Source organism: Scyliorhinus torazame, chromosome 2 (assembly GCF_047496885.1).
Source record: "Scyliorhinus torazame isolate Kashiwa2021f chromosome 2, sScyTor2.1, whole genome shotgun sequence".
NCBI lineage: Eukaryota > Metazoa > Chordata > Chondrichthyes > Carcharhiniformes > Scyliorhinidae > Scyliorhinus > Scyliorhinus torazame.
The window spans coordinates 264,036,486-264,062,743 of NC_092708.1; the positions used below are offsets into that span (position 1 = coordinate 264,036,486).

Below are 26,258 nucleotides of genomic sequence, written 5' to 3' on the forward strand. Positions count from 1 at the left end.
ATTAAGGGCAATTTGTCATTGGCCAATTCACCTAACCCGCACATCTTTGGACTGTGGGAGGAAACCGGAGCACCCGGAGGAAACCCACGCAGACACGGGGAGGACATGCAGACTCCGCACAGACAATGACCCAAGCCGGAATCGAACCTGGGACCATGGAGCTGTGAAGCAATTGTGCTATCCACAATGCTACCGTGCTGCCCTTAAGAACAAATAAATCTACACTATCGTTTTACCGTAATCCATGTACCTATCCAATAGCTGCTTGAAGGTCCCTAATGTTTCCGACTCAACTACTTCCACAGGCAGTGCATTCCATGCCCCCACTACTCTCTGGGTAAAGAACCTACCTCTGATATCCCTCCTATATCTTCCACCTTTCACCTTAAATTTATGTCCCCTTGTAATGGTGTGTTCCATCCGGGGAAAAAGTCTCTGACTGTCTACTCTATCTATTCCCTTGATCATCTTATAAACCTCTATCAAGTCGCCCCTCATCCTTCTCCGCTCTAATGAGAAAAGGCCTAGCACCCTCAACCTTTCCTCGTAAGACCTACTCTCCATTCCAGGCAACATCCTGGTAAATCTTCTTTGCACCTTTTCCAGAGCTTCCACATCCTTCCTAAAATGAGGCGACCAGAACTGTACACAGTACTCCAAATGTGGCCTTACCAAAGAAATGATTTTTTTTTTCTCTTCCTCTTCTTGTGTAATTTGGTTTTGATTTATTGTTTTATGTACAAGACTTTTAAGTTGTAATGGCGTGCTGTTAGAAAGATGGTTGATTCTTGCAGGCATAATTTTGCTTAAGCTGCTTGAAGCTTCTTCTATTGTATTTGATTCTGTTTGAAGGTGATGGGACTGATAAGAATCGGTTAACGGGGGAGGGGTTTGACTCCTTGCCTACGCGTTGGGGGATGGTTTGTTTTGCTTTTGGGGATTGTTATTACTGTGTTGAGTGCTTGTGTTATTGCTCGGTGTGATAGAATCTGGCAGTCGGTAGGTTTTTTGATGCCAGAGGGTGGGAGATGCTGAGCTAGCTGGATAGCTGGTTCACTGGAGCAAAGTGGGGGGAGAGCTAAGGGACGACAAAGTGAGGGGGGGTGGCGGCGGGGGGGGGGGGGGGGTACTGCTGATGGGTAAGGGACAGTTAGGAGACTGGAGATGGAGATCAGATGGCGGTCACAGATCAAGTGACGTGCGGAGCACAGGCTAGGAGCTGGCCTCGGAAAGTTCATGGTTAACTGACAGGGGAGGGGGGGGCAAACGCCCCCCCCCCCCCCCCCCCCCCCCCCCACTTCCGACAAGACTGGTTACATGGAATGTTCATGGACTGAACGGGCCGGTTAAGAGAGCTTGTGTGTTCGCACACCTGAGACAGTTCAAAGCGGACTTGGCTGGCTTACAGGAGACACACTTGAAGCTGGGAGACGGAATTAAATTAAAGAAGGGATGGGCCGGGCAAGTGTTTCATTCAGGACTGGACTTTAAAACAAGGGGGGGTGGCTATCCTGATTAACAAAAGGGTGACATTCGAGGTGGGGAGGATAGAGGTGGACCCGGGAGGCAGATTTATTATGGTTAGCGGGAAGCGAGAGGGAATGGCAGTGGTGCTGGTGAATATATATGCCCCAAATTAGGATGATGTCACATTTATCAGGAAGGTGCTGGGGAAGATCCCAAACCTTGACTTGCACCGGCTGATCATGGGGGGTGACTTTAATATGGTCCTGGACCCGAGTTTGGATCGATCGAGTGCTAGGTCGGGAAAGCTACCAGCAATGGAAAAGGAACTGCGGGGGTTCATGGAGCATATGGGAGGGGTGGATGCGTGGAGATTTGAGAGACCAAGGAGCAGGGACTATTTGTTCTACTCCCATGTACATAAGGCGTACTCCAGGATAGATTTCTTCGTGCTAGATAAAACACTGTTCGCAGGGGTTCAGGACACTGAGTACTCAGCATTGTGGTCTCAGATCATGCACCACACTGGTTAGACCTATGGGCAGACATGGAATGTCCCAGCGTCCACAGTGGAGACTAGATACAGGGCTGTTAGTGGATGAGGAGATCTGTGAGTGAGTGAGAGAGGCCATTCGGGGGTACATAAAGATCAATGACATGGGAGAGACTGCAGCTGGGGTGGTCTGGGAGGCACTGAAAGCGATCATTAGAGGGGAATGTATTTTGATTAGAGCCCACAGGGATAAAACTGAGCATTCGGATCTGGACAGGTTGGTCGGAGAATTCTCATACGTGGACAGGAGATATTCGGAGTCTCCAAATAAGGAGCTCCTGAAGGAGCGCCAAAGACTTCAAATGGAGTTTGGGCTCCTTTCCACAGGAAAGGCGGAGCGTCAGCTGAGGAGGGTAAAAGGGGCAATATATGAACATGGGGAGAAAGCTAGCAGGATGCTGACGCATCAGCTGAAGTAACAGGAGGCGGCAAGAGAAATAGGGAAAATAAAGGATTTGAGGGGGAAGACTGTGACGGACCCGGGGGTGGTGAATGAAGTGTTCCGGGAATTTTATAGCCAGCTATACGAGTCGGAACCCCCGGTTGGGGAGGAGGGCATGAATCAATTCCTGGGGAGGCTAGAGTTCCGAAAGGTAAATGAGGAGCTGGTAGAGGCCATGGGGGGCTGGATTGAGCTTGGGGAGGTGATAGATGGGCTGGGGGCGATGCAATCGGGTAAAGCCCCGGGACCTGATGGATTCCCAGTGGAATTTTATAAGAAGCTCTCTGGGTTACTGGGGCCGCTCCTGGTTAAGGCTTTCAAATAGTCCAAGGAGCTGGGAGTACTCCCCGCAACGTTATCACAGGCATCAATTTCTCTCATCCTGAAGTGTGACAAGGATCCGGAGAGCTGTGGATCGTACAGGCCAGTCTCCCTCTTGAATGAAGATGCCAATTTATTGGCAAAGATCCTGGCCACCCGAATAGAGGATTGTGTCCCGGAGATAATTGGGGAGGATCAGACGGGGTTCGTAAAGGGCAGGCACCTGACATCCAACATTAGACGGCTTCTTAATTTAATTATGATGCCAGCGGAGGGGTTCGAGGCTGAGGTGGTAGTTGCCATGGACGCCGAGAAGGCTTTCGACCGAGTGGAGTGGAAGTATCTATGGGATATTTTAGGCAGGTTTGGGTCTGGGCAGGGATTTTTGGAGTGGGTCCGGCTATTGTACCAGGCCCCAGTGACAAATGTAAGAACTAACCGAGTTTGGTCAGAATACTTTAGTCTTTGTCGGGGATAAGGCACGGCTGCCCGCTCTCCCCATTACTGTTTGGCATGGCCATAGAACCCTTAGCAATGGTTCAGAACCCTTTAGCAACGGGAGCAGTGAATACCTGGAAGGGGGGGGGGGGGGCCGCGCGGATAGAACACAGGATCTCTCTCTATGCGGACAATTTGCTCCTTTATGTCACGGACCCAGTTTGGGGGGGGGGGGGGGGGGGGGGGGGGGGGGGGGGGAATGACCGAAAGCATGGAGGTATTAGGAGAATTTGGGCAATTTTCAGGCTTTAAGTTAAATATGGCAAAAACGAGATGTTCGTGATTCAGGCACGGGGGCAGGAAAGGAGGCTATAGGAGCTGCCTTTTAAAGTGGTTGGGAAGAGTTTTAGGTATCTGGGGATTCAAGTGGCCAAGGATTGGGGGCAGCTTCACAAGTTAAATTTGGGCAAAGCAGTGGATCAAATGAGAAGGGAGTTTTGTAGATAGCACATGCTCCCACTGACGCTGGCGGGGAGGGTTCAGACGGTGAAGATGACGGTCCTACTGAGACTGATTTTCTTTTTCAGTGTTTCTCGATTTTTGTCCCAAAGGCTTTTTTCTGAATTATGAATGTTGCGATATCGAGGTTTATATGGGTGGGTAAAACCCCAAGACCAAAGAGGACACTCCTGGTACGGACCAGGGGGGAAGGGGGATTGGCTCTCCCGAGCTTTATTAACTATTACTGGGCTGCCAACATATCGATGGTCAGGAAGTGGGTAGTGGGGGAGGGGTCGGTCTGGGAGGCAGCATCCTGCAAAGACACGAGTCTGGAGGCTTTACTGACGTCTTCCCTGCCGTTCTCACCGGTCATGTGGTGGTGGCAGCCCTGAGGGTGTAGGGGAGGCAGCATATTAGACTGGAGGGGGCGTCAGCGTGGTCACCAATCTGTGACAATTACCAGTTTGACCGGGGGGGGGCTGGGGGGGGGGCTTTAAGGTATGGCAGCGGGCAGGAATTGAAAGGTTTGGGGATCTATTCATCCAAGAGGGCTTTCCAACCTTGGAGACATTAGAGGAGGTGTTTGATTTGATGGGTGGGGATGGGTTTCCGCATCTTCACGTGCGGGACTTTGTACGGAGACAGGACCCAAGCAGTCCTCGCCTCCCCCTGAGGAGACTACAGAATAAAGTGCTGTCAAAAACAGAGGTTGGAGGTGGGAAGGTTTCAGACGTGGCCAGGCAATTGTTAGAGTGGGAAGGGGCCCCTATCAGAGAAGTGAAGAGGAAGTGGGAAGAGGAGCTAGGAGGGGAGCTGGAAGCTGAACTGTGGGAAAAAGCCTTGAAATGGGTAAATGCAACCTCGTCCTGTGCTAGACGTAGCTTGATTCAGTTCAAGGTAGTCCACAGGGCCCACATGACGGTAGCTCAGATGAGTAGGTTCTTTGAGGAGGTGGAGGACAGATGTGGGTGGTGTGGGGGTAGCCCGGCCAACCACGTTCATATGTTTTGGGCATGTCTGAAACCGAGGGAATTCTGGCAGGGATTTGCAGATGTTAAGTCAGAAGTCCTGGAAGGTAGGGTAACTCCGAGTCTAGAATTAGCAATATTTGGGGTGTCGGAGGATCCGGGTGCAAAGCGGGTGAGGGAGGCCGATATCCTGGCCTTCTCTCCCTGGTGGCCCGGAAACGGAGCTTGCTGAGATGGAGGGACTCGGAGCCCCCGAAATCAGGAGTGTGGGTCAGCGATATGGTAGAGTTTCTCAGTCTGGAGAAAATCAAGTTCGCTCTAAGAGGATCAATACGGGGATTCGCCCGGAATTGAAAAAAAAAAAGAAATAAAAATTGCTTATTGTCACAAGTAGGCTTCAAATGAAGTTACTGTGAAAAGCCCCTAGTCGCCACATTCCGGCGCCTGTTCGGGGAGGCTGTTACGGGAATTGGCAGCCGTTCATCGATTTCTTTAACAAAAACTGAAAGTGAGCAGTAAGGGGGGAAAGGGAAAAAGGGGGGGGGGAGGAAAATTGGAGGCATGGTAATGTTAAATAAGGACAGGGAATTTAGTATACAAGTAATTGGGGATAGGGTGGGAGAAGTGGGGTACGTGGTTTATTGTTTGTTGTTATTTTAAGGGGTCTTTTGTGCGTCGACCCACGCGGTTGTTTTAGAAACATCAATATGTTAAATTGTGAAAATTACAAATGCTTCAATGAAACATTTTTGAAGAAAAAAAAGGTGACCGTCACCCTGAACGCCTGTGCCACATGGTCCTTCCAGGTGCTGAGTGGGGATCTGTCTAGGATCTTACAGACCTTTGTGCACAGGTGCATTTGTGCCATCAGGGGAGCCCTATTTGCCCAGGTGGCACAATACATCCATTTCAATGTGGACAGAACCCACCAAGGTGCGTGGGCAGTGGGGTTCACTGCCATCGCCAACATGCCCCTGCAGGGGCTGATCGATGGGACGCATGTACCCCTACGAGCACTTGCAGATGACAGGCCGCTCTACACCAACCAAGAGGGATTCCACTCGATCAACATGCAGCTGATGTATGACAGAAAGCTGTGCAACATGCATGTCTGTGCTCAATATCAGGGCAGTGTGCACAACACCTTCATCCTGGCACACTAGATGATTCCTGACATTTTCGAGACCCTCCCGCACTTCCCCGGGCTGAGGGGTTGATTACTGGGCGACAGTAGTTGCCCACTGCAGTTGTGGCTGATGAGACCTATCCGGAGGCACAGACCAATGCAGAGACCCGCTACAACGACACCCATGCAGCGACCAGGAGCATTATTGAGCGGTGCTTCAGCCTTTGGAAGAGGCAGTTCAGGCACCTGGAGCAAATGGGCCCTCCAGTATGATGCTGAGAGGTTCAACCACATCGTGGCAGCCTGCCGAGTTCTCCACAACATCGTGCAGCAGAGGAGCAACGTGCTGGAGGAGGAGGATGAATGCCAGGCCTCCTCTGACGAGGAGGATGTGGGGAGGGAGTGGTTGGACAGGGCATGGGGCCCAGGTAGGCACGAGGGGCTAGCACTGTAGCTTCACAGTGCCAGAGTCCCAGGTTCGATTCCCGGCTTGGGTGGCTGTCTGTGTGGAGTCTGCACATTCTCCCCGTGTCTGTGTGGGTTTCCTCCGGATGCTCTGGTTTCCTCCCACAAGTCCCTAAAGACGTGCTGTTAGGTAATCTGGACATTCTGAATTCTCCCTCTGTGTACCCGAACAGGTGCCGGAATGTGGAGACTAGGGGCTTTTCACAGTAACTTCATTGCTGTGTTAATGTAAGCCTATTATGGGACGGGGATGCGAGTGGAGCTATCCCCTCAGGCTCCCCCGCTACCTGGTGCTGCCAGTCGAGGAGGCCCGCTCTGGATTCAAATAGGGTCTGCATGCTCGTGGCCATGGAGCACAGGTGTGGACCATCTCCATCTGGGACTGCGCCACATCACCCATTGACTGTGTCTCCATCTCCTGAGCCTTTGTCACATCAGCCAGTGACAGCACCATCTTCTTCTGGGTCTATACCACCTCCCTCTATGTCTGTGCCATATCGGCCAGTGCCTGGGAAATGCGACCGATTTTCCAAGCCATGTTCTGCTGTGACTGGACCACGCCCATGAGCACCATTGCAATTTCCAGGTGGCTCTCGAAATGGATTCCTTTGAGGTGGCAGCCCTTTCCTGGGCCTCGGCCAGCACCTGCTCAGAATGCCGCAGGCCTTGGACATGCTGATCCATAGTCAAAACCGGTGCCACCATGGCCTCCACCACGGACGCCACCAATGCGGTGTTGCCCTGGGTGGCACGCATGGTCGGCACCACCCTTGTTCCTGCACACAGTTAGACTCCTCCAACTGCACCTGCAGGTGCTGGATGCTCGTTGACAACCCCTCATGTGGTTCTTGGCTCTGTGACTGCATCTCCACAATCGATGAGACTGTCTGTTCCAGAAGCCTGAAATCTGTCTGGACTGTAGCTAGTTCCTGGAGACGATCTCTCCTCCCACTGTCCGCCCCCTCAGGAGTTCCGTCCTTCACTTGTTGTACTGGATCAGCTGTGTGGTGCGCACCAGATTGTGTCTCAGGAGCCTCTTCACGAAAGTGCTCAAACAAGATGAGAGTCTCTGGGATGGTGGAGGGTGTTTGAGCCAGCTGTGATGTGAAATCAGTGTCATCCTCTGACTCGAGCTCTATGGAGTCCTGTACCTCGGGTTGAGGGCTGCTGCCCGAGTTTCTCTCATTGTCAGTGCTCGGCTCACAGGGAAACCCGGGCTGTGGCACTGGCTGGGGGTGGGGGACGCCAGATATACCTGCCCCATCTCCAGCAGGTCCTGCAAGACATGAGACAAGATGCATTATTAAACCGCGGGCTGGGGGGACTGGGGTTGGTGAGGGTGAGGGTGGAGTAGGGTGAGGTTGGGGTGAGGGTGATGTGGGGGTAGGGGTGAGGGTGGGGGTGATGTGGGGGTGAAGGTGGGGGTGAGGGTGATGTAGGGGTGAGGGTCGAGGTGAGCGTGGTGGGGGGATGAGGGTGGTTGACACACGTATCACGGTGAACCGCAGCTCAGCAGGCTCTCACTTCCTCCCAGGCAGTCGAACTCCATCCCGGCAACTTCCCTTTCCTCCGGGCCACTGACCACATCCAGGGACCTCTACTCTGCCACGGTCAGGGGCTACAGGTTTTCTGCCACTCACGGTAGTCATGGGCAGCCTAAGCCTGGCGGGGGAGGGAGGGGGGTGCAAACAGTAAATGACAGTATTAGATAGTCCGATGCATGCAGCCCAGGGGATGGGCAGTTGGTGGTCTCATTGGCCAGGGCACCTGGCCACGGTGGTTGGTGTGGGTACCGGCAGGTTGTGCAATGTGGGGGTTCGGCCGCCCACCGTGTTATGAGGGGGGTTATGGGTTTGTGGGCCGGGGTTAGTGCCAGGAGCCAGGCATATGAGTTGCCTACTCACCCGGGCCGCCCTGAGGAGGTTGTACAGTTTTTTCCGGCACTGCAGGCCTATCAGGACAGATTTACTGGTGGCACTGACCACCTCTGCAACCTGCGGCCAGGCATGGCAAATGGCAGTGGCTGGCTGCCTCCTTCCTGGTCCGGCGTAAGGGTCAAACACCTCTCCTCCATTGCGTCCAGGAGTGCCTTCAGCTCAGCATTGGTGAAGCATGGTGCCGCGCATCTTGCTGTCATCTTGTTGACTGGGATGGTGTGTGTGGGGAGTGAAGTGTGTATGTGCGGCTGCAGCTTGTCAACCTCCTGAGTGTCAATTGTGAAACCAGCGAATCTAACACCATTTCTCATTGGAATCGATTGCGTTCCACATGCCGCTGATGCTAGCCCCTCAACAATAGCTGAATCAGCCCAGGTGTGGCGCCAGTTTTGCTGTCATTGAACTCCACAGGTCCTGCACCAGTGTCAACACTGTGGTCTCAGAAATAGAGAATCCAGCTCATGTTATTCTCTACTCCAGAGGATTTTGGATGCTCTATCGTTTAGTACAGTTCAGCGGATTTTTGATGCACTATCTACAATGCGACTATGTCCTTTGTTAAAGGTGGAGACCATAATTGCACACAATTCTCCAGATATACTCTCACCGAAATGTTGCATAAATGTAGCAGGATGTCTTTATTATTGCACTTCATTCCTTTGCAATAAAGTCCGACATTCTATTTGCTTCCCTAATTGCTTTCTGCTCCTGCATGTTAACTTTCTGTGTTCCTTGAATGAGAACACCCAGGTTTCTTCGAACATCAGCACTTCAAATATCTCAGCTTTAAAAAAAATATCCTCCCTTTTTTTCCATTCTGAGGACCAAAGTGATTAACTTAACACGTGCCTATATTGTCTTCCAACTGAAATCTTGTTGCCTTCTTACTAAATCAATCTACATATATTCAGCATCTGCGTATCCTCCCCGAAGCTTATCTGTCTTCCTGGCTTGGTACCATCAGCTAACTTAGATACATTACTCTCTGCCTCCTTAACTAAGTAATTGATATGTATCGTAAATAGCTAAGGCCCCAGCATTGATCTTTGCAGCACTCTACTATGTGCTGCCTGCCAACTTGAAAAAAGCTCTATTTATGCACACTCTCCATTTTATATCTGTTGGACGAGTCTTCTACCAATAATAATACATCACTCAAAAATGTATATGTCCTTATCTTGCATATTAAACTTTTGCATGGCACGTTATCAAATGAATTTGGAAATCCAGGTATACCACATCTAATGCTTCACCTTGATCTACCCTACTGATTATATCCTCACAAACTGTAATACATTTTTCAAATGGGATTTCCCTTTAGTAAAACAATTTTGGCTTTTTCTAATCATATTATGCTTTCCTCAATGCATTGCTAAGACTTCCATAATAATGGATTCCAGCATTTCACCAACAATTGATGTTAGGATACCGATGTGCAGTTCACGGTTTTCTCTCTCCCTCTTTTCTTGAAAGACGGTGCAACATTTGTCAACTCCAATCAAGTGGGACTGTCCTTGAATAATAGAAAAATTCCAGATCCCCAGACTTACTATTGTTATTTTTTTTTGTAACATTGAAAGCCTCTTCTTTTAATATTCTCTTAACTTTCTGAGTGTGCCGATTTGTCTACCTTGGACATATTGAATGATTTCTTCAAATGTTTCCCACTGTTCATTTACCTCCATACATTTTAGTCTATTTACCTCATTAGCCTTACCCAATTCTCCCCTCATGCCAAATAGTTGGCATCGTTTAAGATTTTTGTTTGCAATAGGAATGTGGTGGAGCATACTGAAGGGGCAGAATGGCCTTTCCAAGTTCTTAATTCATATGTTCATTTGTATGTTTGTTCACAGTTCACATGGGAGCTAACTGAATAATAACTATAGAAGTGTACCTCATCTATCGTATTGAACTGGAGCTGAGCTGTAGTAAATAGCAGGGTAATAACTCTGATTATTCACCAAACGGATATGCATCACTAAGTGGTACTTGGAAAGTACTTGCTACAGTGGTGATAGCCGCGAATATTAATTGTAGGTCAACTATAAATAGTAACTATTGGAATTATGAATGTTTAATCATAACTGCAGGTACATCCCAGCAACAGTCGCTCCGGGAGTAAACGTGTTCACTATGAACATCCACTATGGAGGAATAAGTGTGGATATCAAGCGCAAAGGTTCTTACAGCACATTCGGCGATCATGCACCAGTTAGGCCTGCGGCAGGCCAATGTAAGAACTGTTGAATTTTATCCCAGGAGTCAGATTTTTGCTCATAACCCTGCCACCTATCTTCAATATATATTTTGAATTTTTCTGTACAATCTGCACCCACGAGATAGCGCATAACATATCTTAACAACTGTGTGGAAAAAGTAACTCCTCATTTATCCTTTAATTTATTTGACATTTGTTTTCAACCTCCCACTTTTGGTTATTGGCACAATTGCAAGTTGAAACCGTTTATCCACACGTTCTCTATCAAAGCTCTATATAATTTTGTTTCAACAAATTATTTCTCGAGCCTTTTCTGCTCCAAGGAAAACAACCCCAGTCTCTCCAATCTCGCCACATAATCTCCTGCCGCTCTCATTCTGTTAAACACTGCTGTCCCCTCTCCATTGGTTTCTTCCTGAAGTGTGGTGCCCATAATTAAAAATAATGCCCCAGCTAAGGTCTATACGGCGATTTATAATGGTTTAGAATAGTTCCCTTCCTTTTGGCTTCAATGTCAAATTTACAATGCCAGATAGCCTCTTGTCCAACCACCTTTATAGGTATTCTTCTTCGTCGAAGAGCCCAATACGTTTAGTAAGACATGAGTTCCATGGAGTAAATCCGCGTTGTTCGCCCATTATCAGCCACTGTTCTCCAAATGAGAATTAACTTTGTCCTCCACAACGGATTTTCGCAGTTTTCGCAGCTCACATGAAGTTTCACTGATTATTGTTCTTCCCTCATAAATAGACCGCAAAATGTGTAATCCCGAGTCCTCTGACACCACTGTAATATCCATCAAATTCTGAAATATTGCATTCATAACCTCTGCTACCGCAACGTCTGCTTTCCTCAACAGATTCGGATGCATCCTATCTGCACCACGGCTTCTGAACATTGATTGATTTCAACACACGTTGCATCGCGGTTCCAAATATCATATCCCTACTAGATGCCTCTACTCCCTTCTCTTCTATTGCGGCATTGCCACCATCCCACTGTGTGAAGAAGCATTCACCCAATACTAAAATAAAGGCAAAATATTGCGGATGGTGGAAATCTGAAAGTAAAACAGAAAATGTTGGAAAGACTCAGCATGTCTGGCATATGTGGAGAAAGAAACAGAGTTAACATGTCCAACCGTTATCATTCTTCTTCAAAGCCTGAGCTGTTCTCCGTATCTCCACAAGAACATTTCCTAATTTGCCCCACTATTTATTCAACTATCATTTTTTATGTGTTTATCTTTTTCGGTATTCCCATCTGTGTTTTCTGCTACTTTTATTTTATGCAATCCCTTTGTCCATCTTACATTCCCCCCCCCCCCCCCCCGCCCCCACCCCCATTCCTCTGTTATTCCCTGTATACTGTTTGAGTTGCAATTGCAATCTGTGCCTGTTAGTTAATATAAACAATTTTCTGATTTATTTTAAACTTTTTTCCCCTCACTTTTCTGGGGGGGGGGGGGGGGGCGGGGTCTATCATTTTTTTGTCCCATGTGTCCCCCCCCCAATATGAAGGCAATTTGTTTGTCCTGGACCTATCTCAATCTTGAAAGCCTGTGGTAGCTCATTGTGCTCTAATTCTGGAAAAGAACGTGGTTTCAATCCAACATGTGAAACATTTCTCCTCAAGACTCTGAAATTAGATGCTATTCCAGTTGGACATTTTCGCATTTGAATTTGTTTGTACTTTTGTATAACTAAAAGGGTACACACTGTGAACTTAGGTATAATTGGAGATGTAATCAAACGTTCAATTGTGAATAAAATTCCGCCACACAGCTTGTGCACGGTTTGTACTCATACTAAAACAAAATAATGTTATTTTTGTCTCATATTTCAAAGGGTAGGGTGGGTCAACTTACCAAGCAGCACCGCTAAAATCCCAACAATCCCTGTGCCAGATCCCAGTTCAAGAACTTTCTTCCCAACAAAATGAATGTTATGATTCTCAAAGTACCGACAGAGAAGAAGACCCTGAAAGAAAAACATAGTCAAATTAATGATTTTTTAAACAATGAATCCGTCGGATCTGCCCTTGGAGCATGTAACATGGCACAGTGAAGAGTCTACCACATTGCTGTGGGCCTGGAGTCACATGTAAACCAGAGTACGACAGCAGATTTCCTTCCCGAAAGAACATTAGTGAACCAGATGGGGGCTTTTTTTTAAAAAAAATTTTTAAATACATTTTTTAGTGTATCCAATTCATTTTTTCCAATTAAGGGACAATTTAGCATGGCCAATCCACCTACCCTGCACATCTTTGGGTTGTGGGGGCGAAACCCACGCAAACACAGGGAGAATGTGCAAACTCCACACAGACAGTGACCCGGGATCGAACCTGGGACCTCGGTGCCATGAGGCAACCGTGCTAACCACTTGCGCCACCGTGCTGCCCTTGATGGGGGCTTTTTTTTAACCATAATGGTTCCATGGTCATCATTAGACTTTTAATTCCAGATTTGTCCAAGAATACAAATTCCAGGGGGGACCCTGTGGTGCAGTGGTTAGCACTGCTGCCTACGGAGCTGAGGACCAGGGTCTGATCCTGGCCCCGGTCACTGTCTGTGTGGAGTTTGCATATTCTCGTGTCTGCCTGGGTCTCACCCCCACAATCCAAAGATATGCAGGTTTGGTCACGCAAAATTGCCCCTTAATTGGGGGAAAAAATGTGTACTCTAAATGTTTTTTTTTAGAATTCAAATTCCACCATTTGCCATGGTGGTATTCCAACCTGGCTCACACGAACATTACTTTGGCTCTCTGGATTACTAGTCCAGTGACAATCCCTATATGCCCCGCCTCCCCTAAATGTTAATCGATTTGCAAAACTCACAAAGAACTTGGGCATCATGGGAAGTGATGGAGAGAATGGTTGGTGTGAATGGATCCTCTTTTAAAAGGTCACTCAGACTCCTTTCTAAAACCAGCTCAGAACATCCTTGGCAGATTCTTGTACACAGGCTTTGTACTAATACTAGTTGCTTGATGTCGAAAACAAGGAATAGGAGTAAGCGTTGGAGGGAAAGCGCAGGAAAAATCCCCTGGTCAGTCTCCTTGGGTAAGCATTAAAGATCCAAGAGAACATTTTATTCGAGCCAATATTTAACCTTGGTCTAATGTAACTGCAGTACATTACCTGGTCGAGCATCTCATTGACGTAAGAAATTGGCAGTACACCAATTGTTTCCCTGAATCAGAATACAGATTTTATTTCAAATTGGACTTAACGCATTTGGGAATGCCACTTGATCGAAAGGGCACATATTTTCTCTATCTCCCTGCAATAGATGACAACGTTCATTACAATCTCTTCACAACTACTTTATTCGATGCCCGTACAGTCTTCACTGACCCCTGATGTGCTGGTTCCTTATGTTACCCTTTCTCATTTGTGACGGCATGGAAGATGTTAGAAAGATTGGATTATAAATGTAGAGGGCAATTTAAGGGTCGAAAGCTTGGTGTTAGAATGTGTTTGTTTAAAAGAATTATGTTTGAAGAGCCTGGACGGTTTTAGCAGCCAGCAGACGAAATTAATGAATGGATGTATTCCTGCCAAGGTTAATGGACTGTGGTTTGACTGGCGAGGACCTTGGGAAGTTGATGTGCTTTTGTAGCCTGCAGAGAGAAATTGATTTTATAAGCTGAGGGAGATGAGTTCATCGCTGGATGAAGCAGAGAGACATTTTTGGAAGCTGTGGAGAGAGGCAGGTGCTGGGATTCTCCGTTAGTCGATGCCAGAATCATGAAACACGATTCGGCGGAGAATAGGTTCCGACGCCAAAATTGCAGTGGGCACCGATTTGATGGCAGATCGCAATTCTCCGTCACCTCGACAGCGGCGTCAATGCATTCCGGAACGCATGTACGGTAAACACAATTTGCATTTGGTTAGCGGGCCCTACCCGGGATTCTCCGGGGCCACTGTGATTCTCCTCCTTTGATCGGTTGAGTCCCAACGAGTGGTTCACTTGTGTTATTAAAAATCGTGAAACCAGCGTGGTGGCTGATGAGGGAGAGAGAGGAAGTAGGACACAGGGAGGAGCAATTTTGGGCTGCCGGGCTTGTCACTGGCCAGGCTGGCTGGGATGGGGAGGGCCCTGTCGGGTCCTGTAGTGGCTGGGGTGACACCCCACATGACTGGGGGGGGGTGGGTGGGTGGGGGTGTACAGGCGTGTACTGCCATTACCACAGCCTGAAAGGCAGCCATCCTGTTGTGCACCCCACTGAGCACCCACCCTGCCCCTGATTCTGCAGATTGACACCGGCCATATGGTGCCCCAAACCATATCCCCCCACCCCCTCGCACAGCACCCTCCGCCGTAAACCCACAACTCAACCTGCAGCCACCCGCCGATATCCCACTGAGGACAACGCACACAGTAACCCCCACGGGGGTACCGGGTGGGGGCCATGGAGCATACCGCTGGCAAGGGCAGTGCCAGCCGATTGTACCCCTGGAGTCAGAGATGGGCGGCAGGGCCAGAGGCCCCCACAGTGCTAGGCATCGATGGGGACAGGGGTGCAGGGATGAGGAGAGAGACATGCAAAGGCAGAGTTCGCAGTGCCAACCGGGGTCATCGTGTAGCCTGGTGGACTTGATTAGGCACGGGCGTATGCACCATGCTAACATGCCGGCTTTCACCCCTGCAGACAAGCGATATTGGAATTCAACCAACAATGGTAGCCTCCCTGCTAGTCAATGGAGGCCTGCGAGATGCCCTAAGGCTGTCTGAGCTCGAGCTACTCCAGGAGGAGGTAGCGGCAGAAGTGAAGCGTGCAGCTGCAGAGCAAGCAGCAGTGGAGCATGCCACAGAGGAACAGGTGGCAGCCACCCAGGGTGGATGGCCAGCTGCCCAATAGGCTGAGGAGGGAGAGGTGCCAAGGAGGCACTGCATGAGGCCTCATGTTTATTAGCAGCACCTATCATTCAAGGACCTGCCAGAAAGGATATGTCCTCGAAGACTCTGAATGAGTGCAACATATCGGTCAGGTGACGGCACACCTGGCACTGCAGTTGTATGGGGGAGGACACCCGCTTCCGGTGACTGTCAAGGTGTCAGTCGCCCTGAACCTTTATGCCACGGGGTCCTTCTAGGTGCCGAGTGGGGACCATCTGTCTGGGATCTCACAGGCATCAGTGCACAGATGCATCCGCACCATCATAGAGGCTCTATATGCCCCGGCGGGTCAATACATCCATTTCAATGAGTACCGAGCCCACGAGGGTGCCCGGGGAGCGGCGGTCACAGCCATTGACATGGTGCCCCGTATCCAGGGGATGAATGATGGGATGCATGTCCGCCTACGAGCATTGTCTGATGACATACCGCTCTACACCAAATGGGTTTCCACTTGATGAATGTACAGCTCAGCTCATAAGTGACCATCATCTGCGCATCATAAACGTCTGCGCCCGATACCCGGGCAGTGTGCATGACGCCATCATCCTCGTACACTCGATGATTCCTGACATGTTAGAGGCAGCAACTGCCTCTAACACCCCTAACTAACATCCCCCCAGCTGGGGTTGGGGTCTTAGGTGACAGGGATTATCCACTGTGGTCTTGGCTGATGACACATTTCCGGAGACCACAGGCTGATGTGGAGACCCGCGACAACGACACTCATACAGTGACCAGGAACATGATCGAGCAGTGCTTCGGCCTCTTAAAGATGCGGTTCAGCTGCCTCGACTGCTCTGGAGGGGCCTTATAGTATGATGCTGAGTGGGTCGCCCACATCATGATGACCTCTTGCGTCCTCCACAGCATCACGCGGCAGAGGGCCGAAGTGCTGGAGGAGGAAGGCGAATGCAAGGCCTCTTCCAACGAGGAGAATGGGCAAGACATGGGGCCCAGGCAGGCACAGGAGGCCACATGATGCAAGCACCAGGGCCAACGCCTCCAGGATCACAAACTAGAGGGGGATAATTGGCCAGGGGCACGGTCACCGCATCCCACCCCCACATCGCTCAATACCCCCCATGGCCCCCCTCCAAGCTGCAATTCCTTCTGTGGTACATACCTGCTGCACTACGGGTTGTGGGCCCAGGGTGGCAGTTACAGCACATATTGTCCTGGGATGGAGAATGATGACAGCCAAATCTGCAGTGAGCTCTGGTTCGCCGCATCATCTGACTCCTGCCCACGGCAGCACTTTCCAGCATCCACCTGGGTGATCCCTGCCTGCAAGCTGACTACTCAATCACAAGGTCCCATCGGTTCCTTGGGGTGACGCTGGTGGGGACAGTCGAGGGGGGGGGGGGGACAGGGAGGGGGCGAAGCACTGGCCACCCACATCAGCCACCATCGCCTCCCGACACCCCGTCTCTTCACCACCCTGTCCACCTGCGACTCCACATTCAAGGAGCTATGAACCTGTACTCCTAGATCTCTGTTCTGTAACTCTCCCCAACTCGCTGCCATTAACTGAGTAGGTCCTGCCCTGATTTGATCTACCTAAATGCATCACCTCACATTTATCAAAATTAAACTCCATCTGCCATTCATCGGCCCACTGGCCCATTAGGTCAAGATCCTGTTGCAATCTTATATAACCATCTTCACGATCCACTATGCCACCAATCGTGGTGTATTCTGTAAACTGACTAACCATGCCTCCTATATTCTCATCCAAATCATTTATATATACAACAAATAACAGTGGACCCAGTAGCGATCTCTGAGGCACACCGCTGGTCACAGGCCTCCAGTTTGAAAAACAACCCTCCACAACCACCCTTTGTCTTCTGTCGCCAAGACAATTTTGTATCCAATTGGCTACCTCGCTATGGATTCTGTGAGATTCAACCTTTTGCAACAACCTACCATGCAGTACTTTGTGAAAGGCCTTGCTAAAGTCCATGTAGTCAACGTCGACTGCACTGCCCTCATGTACCTTCTTGGTTACCTCTTGAAAAACCTCAATCAAATTCGTGAGACATGACTTTCCCCTTACAAAGCCATGCTGACTTTTCCTAATTCGCCCTTGCCTGTCTAACTTCCCGTAGACCTTGCCCCTCATGTTGAAGGCCAATAGTCAAGATTATCCAAGAATTGGGATAATGGAATTCCTTTTGTATAATTTGCAATTAGGAGTGCACCTAATCAACAACTGAATTCAGTCCATGCAAATTGATTTTTGGTCATCAAGGCAAGAGGACGACTTAAATTGGTCAAAGGAAAATTGACGAATCAGCAGTCTGAGACTACATTGTTAGACTATGTGTCAAACGTTAGGGAGAGATTAACTCGGGCTGGTGAGTAGGCTAGGAAACATTTAAAATTGACACAACAAGTAATGAAAAAAGAGGCCGATAAGAAATCTAAATTTCCAAGTTTTGTTAGTGGGAAGAAAATTAGTATTGTTATCAATGGTAGGCGAACTGTTAAAAGCAAGATTTAGTCGGCCTTATCAACTTGAAAGGAAGTGAGGTGAGGTGAATTATTTGATAAGAACTCCAGACAGAGGAAAACTCATACTGTATGTCAAGTTAATATGCTGAAACATTATTTTGATAGAGAAGGAATGAAGGAGAAAGTGTCAATCGTTCTAGCTCAGGGAGAATAGATAAATCCAGACGATTCTGAGTTTGATATTCCTCAACTTATATTAAATAATGAGCAACTATTAGCACATTTGGGATAAATTATCTATCGAGTTACCTTCCGGAAAAAGTCAAAATGATCTAAAAGTGTTATTACAGTCACATGGAGCTCTATGTGGGAATAAATTGTGAAGTATGAAAGTAATTATGCATGATTCAGATGCAGGACATGTTATGCCCACTAAACAACATCCATACATGTTCAATCCACAGACTTTAACACAGGTACAGACTGAGTTGGCTGATTTACCTCAGCGAGATGGAAAAAACTATGTGGGAAATAGATAGGGTCGAGGGGAACAAACGTTTCTCCTTTGTCGAGGGGTCAATAACTAGGGAACATAGATTTAAGGTAAGGAGCAAGAAGGTTAGAGGGGATTTTAGGAAATACCTTTCCATCCAGATGGTAGTGGTAACCTGGAACCTACTGCCTGAAAGGGTGATAGAGGTGGTAAATCTCACAACATTTAAGCACTTGGACGAGCTCTTGAAAGGCTATAGCATACAAGGCTATGGACGAAGTGCGGCAAAATATGATTAGAGTAGAATGGTCCTTGATGGGCGGCGCAGACACGATGGGCCGAAGGCCCACTTCGTGTGCTGGAAAACTCTATGACTCTATGAAATGTGAAGGCCTAATTACATGTATGATAATCCATAATGAAAAGAATAGTATCAGTGGATTGGCGTTCAGCTAATGTAATGCGGTGGCACAATAGTTAGCACTTCTGCTTCACAGCGCCAGGGATCCGTGTTCAATTCTGGCCTGAGGTGACTGACTGTATGCAGTTTGCGCCTTCCTCCGCGAGGGTTTTCTTCCAGGTGCTCAGTTTGCTTGCAGAATCAGATAATGTGCGGGTTAGGAAACCAGAACAAATCGGGAAACAGCTAATATCGGGTAATTGGTAGGCAAGACAATGCAACTCTTCGTCAACCAGAAAATAGTTAGGAACAGAAAATATAATAGTGCATTCAGCCCGGATAGCAAAATGGAAAATCACCCTTGACCAACCTTATTGAGTTCCTTGAAGGTTTGAAATAAAATACAGATAACTGAAATGCAATGAGTAGACGTGATCTTTCACCAAGTCCACAAATGGTCTAGATTCAGAAGTATATTTTTAATTTATCGAATGCATCAAATTGTGGGTTGCATTTTATACAGATGAGGACTTCGAGGAAATTCACGAAGACATTAATGCAGTTACAAAATGGATGCATGAGCTCCAAATGAACGCCCATATAGGTAAGCGCGTAATAATGCATTTTGATCGGAAGAATAAGAGTGTGAATAAATACACCATTTATGGCCCTTTAAAAAGCGTTTCAAAAGGGTAGGGGAATTGGAAATTCACAGGATGCAGATGCACAGATCACTAAATATACCGCTGCAAGTGAACACGGCCAGAAAAAGAAAAACTTTCGCACACATGCTTATTTCTAGAGGGATATAATTGAGGCGCGTTAGGTGGACGATCGGGTGCATGTACTGTTTTCCATATTACGAAAGGAGACGATCCAAAAGTAATTTCTGGAATGGTGCCAGATTGCGAGGCCATATCCATCAGAAAAGATTACCCAAGCTGAATATAGTTTATTTTCCAGAAAAGAGAAGTGAGCGGTAACGGCATGGAGGAATTTAGGATTGTTCAATACGGTAGGCCGAGATATTTCCACTTGCAGGCAATGCTAGATTAACAGGCGATGAAGAAAAGTTTAGAGTGTATGTTGTTGAGTTGGATGAAGAACAATGGGAGGATTCTGGTGTGGAGCATGAATGTGTCGGTCTGATTGGTCTCTAAATACTTTATACACCCAACATACATTGCAACATAAGTAGCAAGTCGACGTTTAAATACAAATAATAAATGTGCAGTAGGCTGCTCGACTTACAGGTTCCCAGACAAAAGCAGAAACACCAAGGTACGCTCCTTTAAACATGGAGATCCTTAAACGGTGTCCACAAAATTGATAATTCTTCTCCTCCAACTCGAAAGAGGGATAGCTATCCACGATGCTACTCATTGTCTCTGAATTCGACCGGAATTCCTATGAACGCCAAGCAGACTCCAGTCCCTTGGGTGCGGATTTCTATTCGTTTCTGGTCAACCTGCAGACTTCACGTTTTCGTTCTAATGAAGAAAGACGGTCAAACAAAACATTGACGTAAAAACGCAGCAAATCATTGTTTTAAATCGCAGAATAATAGAAGGCACATAACAAAACATAAACGAGCTCTTGTCAACTGAAAATTGACATAGCTTTCATAATAAGCAACAAAACTAAGTATCAACCAAACATCGGCAGTTGGAATAAGTACTGTTTGTTTTTAAATTGGTGACACAATTACAGAATTGGTACAATTTGAGCAAATCTTAATCTGCACACTCCACATAACTCTGGTATGAAAGCAAATTTACGTGATTGAAAGTCAATACGTAGCCTTGCAAAATTCTCATGGGGACCAAACTCCATTCCCAAATTAACGAGTTGATTGAAAGGGGGGAAAGAAACTGAGGTTGAAGAAACGAGGGGGTAATTTGTCAGCAGAGGAAATTAAACAGGAGTATTCGGGTTCGCATTGTTGCCTCACAACGCCAGGAAACCGGGGTTTCATTCCGGTCTTAGGTCACTATGTGGAGTTTTCACGTTCCCCTCGTGTTTTTGTAAGCTTCCACTGGTTGTTCCGGTTTCCTCCCACAGTCTAAAGATGTGCAGGTTGGGTGGGGTTCCGGGGAAAGGGGGTGGTGTGGGGGGGGGGGGGGGGGGAGTTGCCCAAAGTAGAGTTCTCTTTCGAAAGGCCGGTGCAGACTCCAGGGGTCGACCGGCCTCTTTCTGCACCGTCGGGATTTATCGATTGTAAACTAATCGATAGCAAACTAAGAACCTAGTGGAGTGGTGCAAAACTAAAGAGCTGGTCATGAACTTCAGGAAGCAACATATTGTACACACCCATGTCAGCATCAGGGGGGCCAAGGTGGAGATGGTTAGGAGTTTAAAATTCCATGGGGTGCACATCACCACAAAATCTGTCCTGGTCCACCCAGTCGACGCTACCACCAAGAAAGCACAACAGCTCCAATACTAAGGAAATTTGGCATGTCCACATTAACTCATCAACTTTTACAGATGCACCATATAAAGCATCCTATCTGGCTGCATCCCAGCCCGGTATGGCAACTGCTCGGCCCGCAAAAAACTTCAGAGGGTTGTGAACACAGCCCAGTCCAACACACAAACCTGCCTGCCATCCATTGATTCCATCTACACCTCCCGCTGTATTGGGAATGGGGGCAGCATGATGAAAGGCCCCTCCCACCCAGCTTAGAACTTCTTCCATCGGGCAGGAGATACAAAAGCCTGAGAACACACACTAACAGAGTCAAAAACAGCTTCCCTACAGCTGTTACCAGATCCCTAAACGACCCTCTTATGGACTGACCTGATTAATACAACAACCTTGCGTGCTTCAACCGATGCCCGTGTCTATGTATTTACATTGTATATCTTGTGTTGCCCTATTATGTATTTCCTTTTTATTTATTTTTATTTTCATGTACTTAATGATCTGTTAAGCTGCTTGCAGAAAAATACTTTTCACTGTACCTCGGTACACGTGACAAAGACCAAATCCATCCTAATAAAGGATGCCTGGAGGCAAAATTTCAGCTTATTATCCATTATGTTCTAATTGTCCGCATTATATAAGTGCTTGGTATAAACGTTAATTGTCACATTTGGGTTATTTGAAGAAGTAACAGAAAATGTAGATCAAGGTAATGTAGTTGGCATTCTACCGAAATAAAGCGGCATTGTCGTTTAGTAGCCCACAGTGAGACACAGGGAAACGTCGGAACTACGCATGTTTGAGAAACCGAAGGTCAACAAAACGAATTTCAGAAGCGGTCAATCAGCTCACGACGCACAGAAGTTGGTGCATAAGGCAAACTTGATGCCCCTATTAAGTGATTGGGCTCTGCGATGTGAGGCTGCTCCTATTCCGAAAGATGGAATTGGGAGATTTTGCGACTTCGTGTCTCAAATTGTTTGAATTAAATGAGGCTTTGGAACCTGACGAAACAATATGAATTCTCAAGATAACTTGCTTTCTTTAATGGAACTTTAATAATGATTTCCATGTTTGTTCATTTTTGTCAGTAAATTCAAAATATTCTCAGAAAGAATTGCGGGAAATGTATGTGTTTGCATACAAAGGTTTCGCCGGCTGAAAAGTCACGTTCACTATACGCAAGGCCAATTTAGTTGGAAGTGAATAAGCGTGCAATGGACCATAATGCTCTTCGTGCGCATGGGGTTCCCTCCAGTGATAGGAATGCGAATCCAAAAGCATGATTGTGTGCCACAAAAGGATCATTAGCATGTAAGGAAGGGCCAATGCACATAGCAAATCAAGGTTTATGTGTTTACCATCTTTTGAAGGAGTCATAGGAACCAATATGACAGCTCCCTTAATGCTTATTAATTGCTTCTGGGTGTTTATTGTTTCTTTTGTAGTAAACTCCATGTCCTCAGAAGGAGTTGGGGATTTGTTTTGCCTATATAAATATATAAAGCATCTATTAATCATCTATTGTATTGCACGTGCATAACAGACAATTTCCAGGCTGTACAATTTATATCCTATAGCCATTTTGCCGCACAGACTCTGCTCTCGCCGAAATTGTGCCGAATTCACGACTAGAGTTCTCATCTGGGTAAAGTGAAAGGTAAATAGATATAAGGAAATAAATCAAACCTGATGAATTGACGGGAAAAGCTGCGATTTTGGCTGTAGTGACACAAATGCATTGCAACTATTTTTATTATTGTGATAGCTTTGAGTATCAATTCCCTTCCTTCGTGTGCCATAATTGCTACAGTTAGTGAAGACCATTTTACAATGAACTTTGTAGCACTTTTTTGTCTCAGATTAAGTCATCTATGGTCAGCTACAAAGTGCAGACGAGAACCACCAATTGTATTTGGCTGAGTTGAGCTCCAGCCTTGTGTACAAGCAAGAGTCCCAGTAATAATCCTGTAATTTGTCTCAATTTAAAAACTTTACCCTTCTTTCGTAACTCACATCCTGACACCGAAGAAGCTAAACTTTGAAATTTTTTTACATTTTTAAATTTTACTTTCACCACTGAAATAGAAGTTGCGAATTGTATAGTTTCGTGTTTATACATCATGTTAAGATCCCTGTAGAGACCACTAATGTTTAAAGAAAAAATTTAAATGCACATTATCCACTGAATTAACAAACCACACGATTCCACGGTTTGAGTAAATCATTTTTCTCCGTACAAGTGTCAAAAAAGCAAACGCTACCAACTAGACACTCTCTCAGGTTGCTGATTACACGTTACACTCAAAAAACAATAAACGTATTAATTTATGTTTTAAAACTGAACTTCTCCCTTTCCACTTTGACATTCACCCAGAAATCTTGGCTACTAACCTTGGACATCCCTCTACTTCCCGGAACAATCGAAAGTGTCACAGCACTTAGCACTTCACTTTGATTCTCCCCTATTTGACCAGTGGATATTACAGGCCTTAGGTCAGGCAGCTGTTATGCAAGCCCTTGCCCATGTCTGTTCTTCATTCCCCTCCAGAATTCAGGTCTATACAGCAGGATTGACTTACACTGTTGTTGTTAAGTCTGATTTTGGCCATAAGATATTATTGTTTGGACTTCTGGGGCTTGGGGGGGGGGGGGGGGGGCGGTGGCGGAGCTAAGTCTGCGACGTGTAACTCTAGCTTTATTCAGGCTAGCCTTCTTGCCCTTCTGAGCACTGTTGTCATTGCTGTTAAGGTTTTGTAGGTAAGTGAAGTCCTCGACACTTCTACATACAGTCAGAACAATTCTTCCGAGACTTATTGTCCGCGGGTCCTCAGCTTAGCCAAGGCTACCTGCTGATTGATGGCTTTCATCCTCCTAATTCTGACTTTATAAGTACACATGGGACCCTTTGAAATGCCACTATTTGAGGTGCTCTTACATTTTCTTCAGTCCCGCATTTTGATCATCTTACTCTTATACAAATCTTCCCCAAACTATAAGTAATCTCTAAAATATTAATGCATCAACCTTGATTATTATGACAAAAGCACAATTTCCACAAGGTGTTGCTTCAAATAAAACAAATAGGATATTGAAATATGTTTCTCGGATATTTTTCGACTTTTCCCAGTGTTAAGAAGTGGTTTCTCCTGAGGCAAACGAGTTCCCGTGAAAAGAATCTAAACTGCTGACCCGCAGCAATAATAATTACACAAATAAAGGAAATTGATATTTCTAATTATGTCAGTAATAATAGTGATACTACTAATTCAAACAATAAAAGTACAGGCAATTAGAAAATAATTCATTTTATTATCAGATCTAATACCATGAATCAGCTAACAATACGACTAAAACTATTAATGTTATCATTAATCTAATAGCACTAATAAACCGTATGGCCCAAATAATGCTGATAATTGAACTATTAAGTATAAAACCGATCCCAACTCTATTGACGCTATTGGTGTAAACTGATAATACTACGAATGAGTTATACTCAATCCTAAATTTAGTAAAAGTAGTGCTTTCTTAAGATTAAGAAAATTCGAAAGTGATGCTGTTAATAATAATAATCTTTATTGTCACTAGTAGGCTTACATTAACACTGCAATTAAGTTACTGTGAAAAGGCCCTAGCCGCCATATTCCGGCACCTGTTCTAGTACACAGAGTGAGAATTCAGAACTCCCAAATTACCTAACAGTACGTCTTTCGGGACTTGTGGGAGGAAACCGAAGCACCCGGAGGAAACATGGGGGGAACGTGCAGACTCCGCACAGACAGTGATCTAGCCGGGAATCGAACCTGGGACCGTGGAGCTTGAAGCAACAGTGCTAACCACTATGCTACCGTGCAGTATTAATGATGATTATTTCACGAAAACTGCCTCCAGATGCATCGTGTCTCCAATTTAACAGAACGACTAGGCAAACGGCTCTGCTGAAGAGTTCCTGAGATAGAACAGCGTAGGAAGTAGGCCTGCCAGAGGCCATAGTTTTGAAATTAAGTAAGAATGAGCAGGAGGTAAAACTCACCTAAAGCTGCCTCACTTGCCCGTAGTGATCTTTGACTCGTTTGTTTCAGCCCTTGCCCCTGACAAACTGATTAATAAATGCGCTGCAACATCGAACCGTGCACTGGTGCTTATGTCTCAGCAGGGCAAACTCTCCACAAAGTTAAAAACGCCAGGTTTTTTATCGCAAGATGACAACTGGGGCGGGGCGGTATTTATATTCCGCAAGTAAATCTTGAAACTTCGACACATCTACTGAGCAAGAAGCTGGTCAGTTCAGGACACTCCCAATGATGAAGTTGAACCGCCCCCTAGAGTTAACCGCGTTCTGATTTGCCCAATTTTTAGAAAAGCTCCCTTTGGCTCTCATAGCGTTAAAATACTTTCATTGCAGCTGTTGCCCCGGACTATTCTCACCTTGGCGACTCACAAAAATGCCTTGGTTAACTTTCAATTCATGAATATGTCTATCTCTTTCCCCCACTTGAAAGCACAGAATTTTAAGAATAAATTTGATAGAGGTGTTCACAATCATTATTGTTTCGATAGCGCAAATATAGTGCAACTGGCAGATGGGTCGGTAACCAGAGAAAAAAGATTGAAACTGATCGCCAAAGAACCAGAGTAGACACGAGGACATTTTCTGACTAACACCGCGAGTTGTTACGATTTGGAATGCACTTGCTGAAACGTTGGTGGAAGCTGCTTCAATAGTAATTGTTAAAGAATTATTTGGTACATATTTAAATGGGGAAAAGTACAGTGCTATGGGGACAAAAGTAGAGGATGGGGTTAATTCGTGAGCCCAACAAAATATCCGCATAGACACGAAGGGCGGAATGGCCTCGTTCCTTGCTGTAACATTTTTTATATGTTATGATAGCTCCCATTTCCATAAACCCTCGATTAAATAATTAATAAGTTGCAAAATCAAATAGTTATCATTTCATTTTTTGGGGTTTCTTTTGAAGTCTAGCGTGGAGGAGTGTTTATTGATGAAAGTTTCGTGGGTTAGAAGTGAATCACCATATTCCTCTGTGCAAGCGAGCTGCTTTGAGACAGTTCCAACTGAAGTACAGTTGCGATATTGAAATGAGTAACTATGGATGATCGCACTCACCATA

The 26,258-nt window shown here is 46.5% G+C and overlaps 1 protein-coding gene across 2 annotated transcripts in view; it reads right to left on the minus strand.

Annotated features, from left to right (window-relative positions):
- LOC140407873 (EEF1A lysine methyltransferase 3-like) overlaps nucleotides 1-25,288 on the minus strand; it is a 50,000-nt gene extending 24,712 nt beyond the window's left edge. The window contains exons 1-3 of one of the 2 annotated variants that reach the window (XM_072495093.1): nucleotides 25,157-25,288; nucleotides 19,947-20,185; nucleotides 12,304-12,415 (exon numbers count right to left, since the gene is read on the minus strand). In XM_072495093.1, coding sequence (XP_072351194.1) covers nucleotides 12,304-12,415; nucleotides 19,947-20,078 — 244 coding nt within the window. In that variant the 5' untranslated portion in view covers nucleotides 20,079-20,185; nucleotides 25,157-25,288. Of the gene's footprint in view, nucleotides 1-12,303; nucleotides 12,416-19,946; nucleotides 20,186-22,481; nucleotides 22,550-25,156 lie in introns of those variants that run through there. The other variant, XM_072495094.1, reaches the window with a different exon arrangement.
- Nucleotides 25,289-26,258: the final 970 nt, after the last annotated feature.